This window comes from Meleagris gallopavo, chromosome Z, assembly GCF_000146605.3.
Source record: "Meleagris gallopavo isolate NT-WF06-2002-E0010 breed Aviagen turkey brand Nicholas breeding stock chromosome Z, Turkey_5.1, whole genome shotgun sequence".
NCBI classification, from domain to species: Eukaryota; Metazoa; Chordata; class Aves; order Galliformes; family Phasianidae; genus Meleagris; species Meleagris gallopavo.
Window position 1 is genome coordinate 51,233,662 of NC_015041.2, and position 12,488 is coordinate 51,246,149.

Here is a 12,488-nt window from a genome sequence, read left to right on the forward strand (position 1 = left end):
TTTTAGTACTCATAGTACAGCATTTGGCTTGGTCATGATTTGCTACTGCCCTCCTCTTGCTCCACACTTTCATTTCTCTCATTTACTAATAATAACTATACCATGAGTGAGAGGATTTTAAAAAGTACATTCCTAATAAAAAATAGGGTAAGTATTAATAAAAAAAATTGAAAAGGACTCTCTAACATAATTGTTTAATGCTACAATAAATTCTAAACATTTTCAAAATAAAAGTCTGCTGCCAAAATAAACAGCTGTAATTCAAAGAACACCATTTTGAGTGAAAGCCTTCAAGTGAAAAGCTTCCCAACTGAAACGTGCAGCTGAGTATCAGCAACAAAACACACATTTCAAACCTACATATTGCTTACACAATCAAACACACTACACATTTGTTTAGCAGTTACAGCTATCTTTCCTTCAGCTTTGAAACAATGAGTAGATTATAGTTCTAGTATTTTCAGTTCCACTCTTTCGAGCAAGATATCACAGTTCCAATCCAGAAAACATTCCACACTTGCTTTTTTTTTTTTACAGTTGTTTATACTTGGTGGCATTATTACAAACGTTTCTGAATTTGGGTAGTTTATATTCTGACGCTCAATAAACTTAAACTTGAATTTTGCTATAAGATAAATAGTGTTGCCTGAAATTTTCAAAATCACAAATAATGTGATTAATAATATCTATTCTTATTGATATCTGATGGAATACAAAAATGATGGTAAAAATGATCTGTTTATTCAAAGAAATTGGAAGCAGCAGATATTTATTCACTCACTAAACTCTACGTAACCACTGTCACAAAAGTCCTCTGTTTTAGAGCTAATTACATTGTTGTATGGGAACTGCTGAATCACAGCCTGAACCTCTGATTGATCACCTGAGGAGAGCAATGAGTCAGCCACGGAGCTGACTCACCTGTGCTGCAGGAAGGGGTGGAGCCTGGCTCCACCTCTCTGAGACCTATTTAAGAGATGACTACCGTAGGGAAGGATTTCTTCTGGAGATCCCTCCTTTGGAGTTTTGCAGCGAGCCCAGAACAAGAATAAGCACTCTATCTATTTTATTTTTGGTATAATAACCTGCTTAGCTAAACTCTCTTGTTTATTTCATATTTATAACATCTGTATATTCATTGATTATACAATTGTTAAGATACTAAACAAAATAAATAATATCAAATAGATGTCAGATTTAAGATGAGTCTAGGTAGCCATTCAGTTAATTGTGCCAATGCTCTGAGCTGGAGGGATACAAGTTCACAGAATCACAGAATGGCTGAGGCTGGCCACAACTCAATCAAGTTGCTCAGAGCCTCATCCAGCCTGACATTAAAGTCTCCAGGGAAAGGGCTTCTACCACTTCTTTGGGAAAACTGAACTAGTGCCTCACTGTCCTAACTGCAAAAAACTCTTTCCTTATATCCAGTCTATATTTCCCCTCTGTCAAACCATTTCCTCTTGTCCTGTCACCCCAGATCCAGATGAAGAGTGTGTCTCCTTCCTTCTTACAGCCCCCCCCTTAGATACCTGAAAGGCTGCTCTCAGGTCTCCCCGCAGCCTTCTCTTCTCCAGCCTGAACAGCCCCACCTCTCAGCCTGTAATCACAGGATAGGTGTTCCAACCCTTGGATCATTTTTGTGGCCTTCCTTTGGATGTGCTCCCACAGGTCTATGTCTCTCCTACACTACATACCTCCCCATCTGGACACAGTACTCCAGGTGAGGTCATATCAGCACAGTGTAGAGGGGCAGTATCACCTCCCTCACTGTACTTACTCAGGGTGGACTGGCTGCATGCAGCCCTAGACAGCTAGCAGCAGTGTCCTAAAAGATCATGAACTTTTAACATTATTATGTGATTTTTTTAGCAGTATTTTTAATTAGTTGAATGCAAGTAGCTTAAGCATGGACTGTGCAGGCAAGAGCAGTACATTGCGAAGGATAATGCAGAGGGCAGGGCTGACTCCACTTCTCACACTCACCACACATATTTAGTTAAACCTAAACCTGAGTATAACATGTAAATTGCACTTAAGCCATTTGCTGAGTTAAAACAGTGATTGACAATAATATTTCAACCTGCCCATAAACACGTGCCTGTAAAGACAGGCATTTTTTCTTATTAAGCAGACATGTCTGTTTTCTCATTGAAGTACTACTCTTGGGCAAAATTGGCATTAGAATGCCAAAGAGTAATTGATTGATACAACTTCTAAATGCAGACAGACTAACTTTACTAGAAAATGTCACCCATTTTCTACATCCAGATCTTTAATTAAAGATGTTTGTTAAACAAGACTGGACCCATCAATTACTGACCTCCAACTATAACTTGCTTTACTGATCCCTACCCTCTAAACTTGGCAATTCACCCACTTTTTGACCCACCTCTTCATGCCCATCCAGCCCAACTTCCTAAAGTCATAAATTAAGCTGCATGTATTCTTGAATGATAGCTGACCTTTCAAACGATTAAAAACTATTATCAGTAGAAAAAGCAAGAAGGAACAAACATTGGATTATTCCTATGTTTTCATCATTATACTTTTTGTTGGGATTCATCCATCACACTTTCTTTTATTTTCCGTAGTTTTACAACATCTTTAGTGTTGACTTAAAAACATCACTACTCCAAAAAAGGAGAATTTGTTGAGTTGCTCTACTTCAGTGCCTGTGTTGATAGACTTTTTCTCACGTTTTGATATGCAAGAGCTTTTGAAGACTCTGATCTGAGAAAGTGGAGCAAGACAATGCAAAGCAGCTAATGGCACTAGCAAAGAGCTCCTTCTGCTTAAAAACAGGAAACAATTCCTCAAAGACAGTGGTTCTTCCCAATTTCCAATTCACGTAAGAATGCTAACCATCATGCTTTGCTTCCTCATTTATAATTCACCAGAAATTCTTCAGAGTTAGATGTGTTATGGGGGTAATGGTGAGGGATACAAAGCCACAAAAATACCAGCTGCTTCTCCTGCCACTGCTAACACATTACAGAAATAAAAGGGAAATTACACATTTTAATAGTCAACGACACAAATTCAAGCAATTCTGACAAAAGCTTTTTTACAGTGCCTCAGTAAAGCTCTTGGTATTCCCATATTTCCGAAACGGCTCAGATGGAGCTCCTTTCACCGTGAACCTTTTTGCTTCCTGCAGAGCACTAAGTCTCTGTGCACTCCATGATACCTATCAACATACAGTTAAGCATACATATACATATATACAAATGCACAGATACATACACAAGCTGCTTTTATTTCTCCTCAAACATGGCAAGAAAAGCCTTCAGAGCTCTATGTCTAAGATTGCATATGCTTTATGTATCACCAACTGCTTCTCATGGGACTTTGAGAAGACATACAGAGGCTTCCCTAAAACAGCACAGGATGGGAATATCACTGTGCATAGTGCAGAAATTCAAACTGGCCAACATCAAGGACAAAATGACTGAAAGGTGAGACAAGGACAGAACCAGAGAAAAATATCTGTTATATGATATTTATTTTATCTGCTCTTCAGTACTACCTGCAATAACACCAGCTGCAACCTTTTCACATAAAAAAATATGCTTTTTACATTGAGTACATTACTTAATGTCTCTGTGAATTCTGATGTGCAGAAAAAAAAAAGAGAAAAATGTGACTTCAGACATAGGCTACAAACCACGTCTTTGTTTGTAACAGAATAGGAGCATAATGAAACAAAGCAGCATACCTGAATTGCTGCCCAAGCACAAATCAACACCTTGAAAAAGCAGTCCTTTTATCACTGTAACGTAAATACGATGATATACTTACCTAGTTTGTTGAGATCAATGACTAAAGTTTAAGATTACTAATTTCTTCCAGTAAATTCTTCAACAAACACAAAAATACTCAGCAGTTTTCTATTACCTTATTTTATACTACATAAAATATCTGCTTTCAAAAGTGAGTAAAAATGGTCTGTAATCATTAAACTATGTTTATTAAATATGGTCCATTTGATTTTTCTCCTGCAAATAATTTTCTACATCTTTTTTACTTACCTAGGCTCCTCAAAATAAAACATATACAGGAGAAATTTCTTATGATCATCATCGCATCTGGTTTTCATGCCATGATTAGTAAGCTGACAATAACTACTTGCATCAAAGTATTCTGGGTAGTTTTGAGAATACAAACAAAATCAAAATAACTCAGCTACCACAACTTAGTGCTCACAGATTCACTCTTTACCAACAATTGTAAATTTTGAAACAGCATGAACGCTGCAGTTACCCAAACGAGCCTGACAGAAAAAAAAAAAAAATTTAACACAAAATACGAAGAGCAAAATAGTAACAAACAATACTGTGGCCCAAGAAAAAACACAAGGCACTGTGCCTTTACAGTGTCTGATCTGAATAGGCATATTCAATACCTTTCCTTCTTTTACCAAGGAACTCTAATGCTTTATTTAACCATTTTTTAGGTTTGCTGTCTCACATCACTTACCATCACATTTTTGAGTTGCCTCATTCTGCCTGTGACCAGCAGGACATTTGCACTCATAGGAACCTACTGTATTAATGCAGTTTCCTCCTTGGCAGACTCCAGGGATAGCCTGACATTCATCAACATCTACAAAGACAAAAAAGAAAGAATATTTGACATAAGATTAAAAAAACTCATCATAGAAATGGCCTGAGTTGAAAAGGCCACGATGATCATCTAGTTTCAACCCCCCTGCTATGTGCAGGGTCGCCAGCCACCAGACCAGGCTGCCCAGACCCACATCCAGCCTGGTCTTGAATGCCTTCAGGAATGGGGCATCCACAGTCTCCTTGGGCAACCTGTTCCAGTGTGTCACCACCCTCTAAGTGACATCATGACAGACATCTCTGAAATTACTTTTAATAGTGACCAGAACAAAGCACAGTCTATTTCTTCTCATCAGCACCACCAGAGGGTAAGGGAAAACAATAATACTACGATTCTCCATTCCATGCGTGTTGGTTTTGATTCCATTAAACCCAAAACTTTCCATGTATAGACTTGACTTATTCTGCTTTTAAGTAACATACAACTTAGAATTGGTATCCCATGACCTAAGATTGTTCTTTATACTGGTCATTACAAAACACATATGTTTGTTTTGAAAGGACTCCTATCTGTACACATGGACTACCTCATTGCCCTGTTTAACTAGATGTGATAATTCCTTCTGGACAGAAATCAAACTACTGATGTCAATAGAAAATAGGTGCTATTCAGCCAGGATCTTGTGGATCTTGTTAATTATTCACAGAGCAAATAAAGGCAAATGTCCTTCACAGGTCATAAAGAAGAGAACCACGTGGCTTCCATAGGGCCTCTCCTGGTCAAGTGCATACTATTTTCTCAGATAACAATCCAGTTTTTGTTAATCCTGGGGCTGTTTTTAGGTACATTTGCATTTTGTTTCTTAATCTGTGCTGATTTAGTACAGTACAGTGTCCAAACACAGCAGAGATTATGAACAGATTAAGGACTTTACTGAGGTATTATCTTTGTGGAAGCAATGCACATGGTGCAACTTAATTTGCACAGAAAGCAAACTTTTGCCATGTGAAATACTTTAATGAATCTGGATGCGATTTAGCTATGTCTAGACAGAATGAGAGCTTAATTACTTGATAACACCCGTCCCATCCAGTAGCTCCAATCAGAGTGAAATTAATATAGTATTTGTCTTTTCACTGTTGGGCCTCAAAATGCACTCAGGACACATGTTAAGCGTGTGTCTTGTGTCATTTATTAATGCTTACTTAAATTTATCCAACTGTGTCAGCAGATCAGTGATTAAAAATAATCACTGTGTATCTTCTACAGTTTCATAAGTCAAGAATGTCAAGTAATAATAAATTAATGGTAGTAACAGAAGGAAATGAGTAATTTCCCAAAAGAGAAAAGGCCTTGAATAAAACAACATTTTAAGATTTAGCGATTCCATTTATTTCTTTCAGTATTAATCATACAGTGTTAAAAGAACAAATAAATATCAAGTTCTACTGAGGTCTGAAAAGCCAGTCTGAATTATGCTACAAAGCATAACGCTTGTTCACTGATAAAAAAAAAAAACAAGTGGTCTCATTATGTATGATGAGAAGCTGAAAAATCATTGAATCATATCAGCTATCTTGCCTCTCTATGCTGATCTCAATCTTAATCTTTGAGGGCTTATGCATTAACTATTTTAAATATATTTAATGTAAAGACAAGGAACTATACCGTCACCAAAATCTCATGTGATGATTCCCATGACTGCAGTGTGGATATTAACAGCCACAAGCTGTTCAGAAGCAACAGGTGAGGAAGTAGGGCAGGAGGCATTGCCTTCTACATCAAGGAAGGAATAGATAAGAGTGTGAAGAGCTGTCACTAAATAATAGCCACAAGCAAGCTGAGAGCCTTTGAGTGAGAGTTAGTGAATGAGGCAATAAAGCAAGCCTCGTGGTTAGGATCTACTACAGGCCTACAGGATCTACAGGATAAAGCAGAGCCTGCTGACAAAGCCTTCCTCCTCCAGCTCTACAAAGCATTGTGATCTCAGGCTTCCGTTCCTGCTGGGGGACTTCAACCCTGCTGACATCTGCTGGAAAAGTATCAGGGCAAGCCACAGAGCACCCAGGAGGTTCTTGGAATGTATCAAGAATAACTTCCTAAGTCAGGTAATAGACTGCGGGGTTGCAGTGCTGGACCTGGTGCATTTCAGTGCAAATGAACTGATTTGTGACATACGGATTGGAGACTGTGTGGGCTGTAGTGGCCGAACTCTTGAGAGATATCAGACAGGCAAAAAGTATAATTAGGAAGCTTAATTTTAGGAGAGCTGGCTGCCAGCTCTTCTGGGAATTAGTCAACAAAAACGTCTGAAAGTCTGTCCTAAAGGACAATGGAGCAGAGCAGAGCTGGAAGATCGTCAAGGAAACTTTCCTTAGGGCACAGAAGCACTCCATCCTCAGGTGTTGGAAGTGAGGAAAGACAGGTAAGAGACCAGTATGGCTGACTGGAGACCTGCTGGTCAAACTTAAGACTAAGAAAAAAACAGGCAGTGAAAACAGGGACAGGTACCCTACAAAGATTATAAGAATGCTGCTAGGCTGCAGGGCCAGGAAGGCAAAGACACACTTGGAACTGGACTGGACAAGGGGTGCTAAGAATAACAAATGATTCTATAGGTACATCAATTGGAAAATAAAAGTCCAGGAGGGTATACCTCCCCTAAGGAGCAACACAAGCAAGCTAGTAAAAATGGGCAAGGAGGAGGCTGAAGTATTCAACAACATTTTTGTCTCAGTTTTCATTAGCAACTGCTCTTCACACAGTAGTTTGGTTTGGAAGCTGAGAACTGGGGAGTGATGCCCCTCCTGCTCTAAACAAAGGTCAAGTTCACGACCACCTGAAGAACCTGAACGTTCGTAAGTCTACTGGATCCTGATGAGATGCATCTCAGTCCTGAGGGAACTGGACTGACATAGATGCCAAACAATTCTCAATGATATCTGAACAGCCACGGTGGTCAGGTGAAGTCTTGGAAAAAAACGCAACATCACATCCATTTTTAAGAAGAGTAGAAAGGATGACTCAGGGAACTGCAGACCTGTTAGTCTCAATTCTGTGCCAGCTTTTAATGATTGTTTAACTGCATTAGAAGACAGCAGAAGAGCCACTTACATCATCTGCCTTTGACACTGTCCCCCACAACAACCTTCTCTCCCAAATTGGAAAGATATGGATTGGATGGGTGGACTGTTCGATGGACGAGAATTGGTTGCGAGATTGTGCTGAGAGTGGTGGTCAATGGCTCAGTGACCAGATGGAGATCAATGATGAGTGATGTCTCCAAGAGGTCAGCCTTCCAGTATCTAAAAGGGGGGTCTTTAGAGACTCTTTAGCAGAGTCTGTTGTAATAGAACAATGGAAAATGGCTTCAAACTAAAAAAAAAACAACAAAAGGAGAGATTTAGATTGGACATAAGGAAGAAGCTTTCTACAATAAAGGTGGTGAGGAACCGGCATAGGTTGGTCAGGGTGGTGGTGGATGCCCCATCCCTGGAGACGTTCAAGGCCAAGCTGGATGGTACTTAGAGCAACTTATCTAGACCTAGCTGTATGTGCCCCTCTTCACTGTAGGGAAGTTGGAGACTAGATGAGTTTAAGAATCCCTTCTACTCAATTCTATGATTCTATAACTTCACTGTTAGCTTAAAAACTGTAGCTAACATATGCAGGTATACACACTCTAATTAGCTAACAGATACACCCTCCACAAGCGAAGATAATTTTTTGCCTATAATCTTCTGTTGTTAATCCATCAGTATTTTAGAACTGAAAAAAGCCTGAAAGGACAAACCACTTTCTTAAAAGGGCTACTACTTTATTTTATAAACTGCTTCCTAAACAACACTTGAAAATATCAGCATTTTCTTTTTTTTTTGACAGTGCAACAAATCTGAAATCAAGAAAATTTTTATTTATTTCTTATATTTCCGACAAGTCACATTAAGCCACACACGAGTTTCTGCATTATTAACTTACGCTTTACTCATACTTTTAAACACCAACAATAATAAAGCAATAAATTTTTTGCCATAAATGCAAAATCAGATGAATAACTCTTTAGATTCAGTTTTGTATATAGAGGTTCAATATGCTACAGATAAGCAAGAACTTTCCATGTCTTCATAGGCTTGATCATAATTAGCAAATGAAAAAAGGTACTTAATTTTTGCAGAGAGTTTTCTCAGTAAATGGCAACTGCCTGCAAGACTTGCAGGGTGTAACTGAGAAATGGGTTGCTGAAGAATGAAAGGAAGAACAGAAAAAACAGCCAACATAGGATGTCTGCCATTACACTGTTCCTAAGGCTGTGTAGCAGTGGCAATAAGATATTTCAAGTGGAACACTCAGAGTTGTTCTTTCCTGAATTCCTGGGAAAGAGCATCTCTTAATAACTACAATTACCAATTTTTAAAAAGAGGCCAAATAGAAACTGCTGGAGAAAAAAAATGCACTTTGATCCTTTTGTTTTATTTCTTTAACTTATTCTTACTTGTCTATAGCAATACTGAAGAAGCAGTACTAACATAATGCTTTATACAAGCACATTACTATTTGAGCACAATTAATCCCACAAAGCGTTATTCAATCAGGAAGACTTCCATAGTAACTTATGTATGAGTAAGATAGAGGTAAAATGAATACAAAGGCAGGCTGCTTTACCACCCATCTGATCAAATTCTACTCCAGCAAAAGTGCTGCTTGATATACACTACGATATAAGTAACATGCATATTCTGTACACAATAGGATCAACTTCAATAGTTAAAACTTGTCAGACTGCTAATTAAATGCCTACTGAAATTGTGATCTTTTTCCAGTACTAGGAGTTGCCAGTTCTACTGGTTTTGAATTGCTCATACTAACTCCCAAGCTGGCCTATCTGTTCATGTGAGTATCCACTTAAAAAACACCAAACATTCAAACCATGGTGGTTGCTCTTGAAAGCAATGCCTCCTATTTTATTATGTTGACCTGTAACATCAATGGCATGGCAGTAGAGGTTAAACCTTCCCACCAATATCCTCTTACATGTTGCTGCTGTGTGACAGATGGAAGCAGCGGGACAGTCTGACAGAATGGTGTCTGACATGGATGTGCGGATGGAGCAAAGGTGTGGCACTGAATTCCTCCATGTGGAAAAAATGCAGCCTCTGACATTCACTGACACGTGCTGTATGTTTACGGTGACCAAACAGCGGATGTGAACACAGTGATGAGGTGGATGGTGCGTTTCAGCAGAAGTGACAGCAATGTGAAAAACCAGCCACATTTTGGACAGCCATGCAAAGCCATTACAACAAAAAAAAAGAAAGAGCGTCTCCATTAGCTCACCTGCACAAATTGGCAAAATATGAAAAGGGAACTGTGTATTGAGGTGATATTGGCTTCAATGTGCTGGAAACGATGGCAGCCATGTTGGAATATCACAAAGTTTGAGCCAGGTAGGTCCCATGATTACTCATACAGGAACAGAAAGAATACCACTCACAAGTTTATCAGGACCTACTGAAATAGTATGCTGAAGGTAACAGATTTATGCATCACACCACTGCCTGTCATGAGATGCCATGTCACCACTACAAGGTAGAGCCAAAATGGCAGTCCATGGAGTTAGCACATGTGAATTCCTCACTGAAGAAAAAGTTCAAAATGTAGCCTTCTTGATGTAAGGTGATGTGCACTGTCTTTTGAGACAGAAAAGAAAGGAGTGATCCTTCTGGATTTCCTGGAATCCAGACAAATCATTGACTGACCACACCATCACAATGCTGACTAACCTGAAGGTTCAATCTTTGAGAGTCAGGCCAGAAAAGAATCAAATCTTTCAGATGTAATGCAATAACTCCAGCCCCCGTACCAGTTTGAAGATTGTGCAGATTCTGCTGAAATAAATAGGAGGCATTACTTTCAGAGCAAGCCATGTAGTTACTGGGTAGGTCTGGTCTAGTCAATATGCATTGTGACAAACCAGACCAGGCTACACAGGGCCCCATCCAACCACCAGTGATGGGACACCCACAGCTTCTCTGGGCAGCCTGCACCAGTACCTCACTGTCCTCTGAGTAAAGAATATCCTCCTAACTTCTAAACTAAAACTCCCCTCTTTTAGTTTAAAAACATTCTCCCTTCTCCTATCACTGTCACATCATGTAAAAAATTTCTCTCTTGTTGTTAAGCTCCCTTTGAGTACTGGAAAGCTACAATGAGGTCTTCCCAGAGTCTTCTCCATACTAAACAAGCCCATCTTCCTCAGTCTTTCTCTGTAGGAAAGGTGCTCCGGCCCTCTGATCATTTTTGTGGCCTCCTCTACACCTGCTTCAACAGCTCCACATCTTTCTTGCTGGGGGTCCCAGGCCTGCACACAATAGTCCAGATAGACCCTCGCAAGGGCAAGGAAAAATCCATTCCCTTATCTGCTGCCACCCCTCTGTAAAGGTAGTCGATGATACAGTTGGCCTTCTGGGCTGCAAGTGCACACTGATGGCTCAAATTCAGCTCATATTTCACTAAATGAGGCATTCTCAAATGGCAGTTATCATGGTTGGAGTAAAGGTGTTTCTTGAATGGCTAATAATCCACTTTTGCTCTATTTTGACCCCTTTATTCTTCACAGTTTATCTCTGCAGTTATACCTGTTACTATTATTGAGGTTTTCATCCATGCATAACTCACAGATATACAGCCCCTTTTCTTCCTATTGGGATTAAAATCTCTGCTTGCCTTCCTGTGACAGGCTCTCTTTCAGCTGTCACATGTAACTGCAGCAAAAACCCGCAATTTATTTGTATAGATTACAAATCCCAATATGGAGTTTGGAAAGTAAGCAGTCTCTATAGCAGCAAGTGGTGTGACCTCTCCCCTCCTCCATTAGTGCACTGTGATAATTCAGGAAAGAATATGGAACAATGACCAGACGGCAAACATAACAGCAATTACTAAAACTCAGAGCTTGCAAGAGACTGTCTTAACTGTTGGATAAACGAGGTAATGATTTTGTGGAACAAATAAATCCTTTGTCCTTCTTTTCCCACACAGAAAACCTACCTTTTGATTGTCTCCTCGTGCCTTACTATTATGTAGTAACATCACGTACTAACTCCTGCTGACACACAGACAATGAGATCTTCCTGTTCAGTAGTAATATGCCAAAAATGTAGCAAAAATGGCTGTTTAAGCTCCCTTTGTTCATTCATCACACAGTAGACTACCACATTGTTTTTACACTTCCCAGTGGAATTCAGCAATTACGTTAACTGAGTAAGTTAAACATTTTTGCCACACACAATAAACTGGCAGAAAAAGAAAACACAATCTTGCGGACATGGGTGCTGAAGAATTCTACAGATCTCTCAAACAATTTAAACGAAGTCCCAGAAGCCATGCCAGGCTTAGTTTGGCACAGAAGTTTTACGAGTTTGTTATATCTGGCCAGCATATTCATCACACAATGGAGTCTTACTTTGAGGTAGCAACCAAGATGCATGCCTTCAGTACAATGTTTCTGTTTATGACGTTGTTACGAAAAGAATGTCTAAAATATACTAATCAATTCAAGATGAAGAGTATAGCATAAGCTGTTAAAGCAGACAGAGGCCTATTTCTGACATTTAAGGAAATGTGCAGCTGAGGATTTCTCCTCTGTAGAATGGATGCTTTAAGCAGTATAAATACAGAAAACAGAAATGAAAACATTTGAAATGAAGAAAAATGAAGGGATTTATTGCTGCTTAAAAGTAATCTTAGTATTTTAAATAAAATAGATGCCTGACAATTCCGGAGGATTTCCACAAAGGAATTTGAGCTAGTAGCCCAAATTTTAGTTTCAGTTCAATCATAACTCACTGTGAAGAAAAATTCACTCTCTCTCTTTCTCTTTCTCTTTCTCTCTCTCTCTCTCTCTCTCTCTCTCTCTCTCTCTC

The 12,488-nt window shown here is 39.2% G+C and overlaps 1 protein-coding gene across 1 annotated transcript in view; it reads right to left on the reverse strand.

The window, feature by feature from the left end:
* LOC100546990 (fibrillin-2) overlaps positions 1-12,488 on the reverse strand; it is a 198,981-nt gene that overhangs the window by 118,672 nt on the left and 67,821 nt on the right. The window contains exon 3 of the mRNA XM_010726029.3: positions 4,480-4,605. Within this exon, the coding sequence (XP_010724331.2) occupies positions 4,480-4,605 (126 nt within the window). The remainder of the gene's footprint in view (positions 1-4,479; positions 4,606-12,488) is intronic.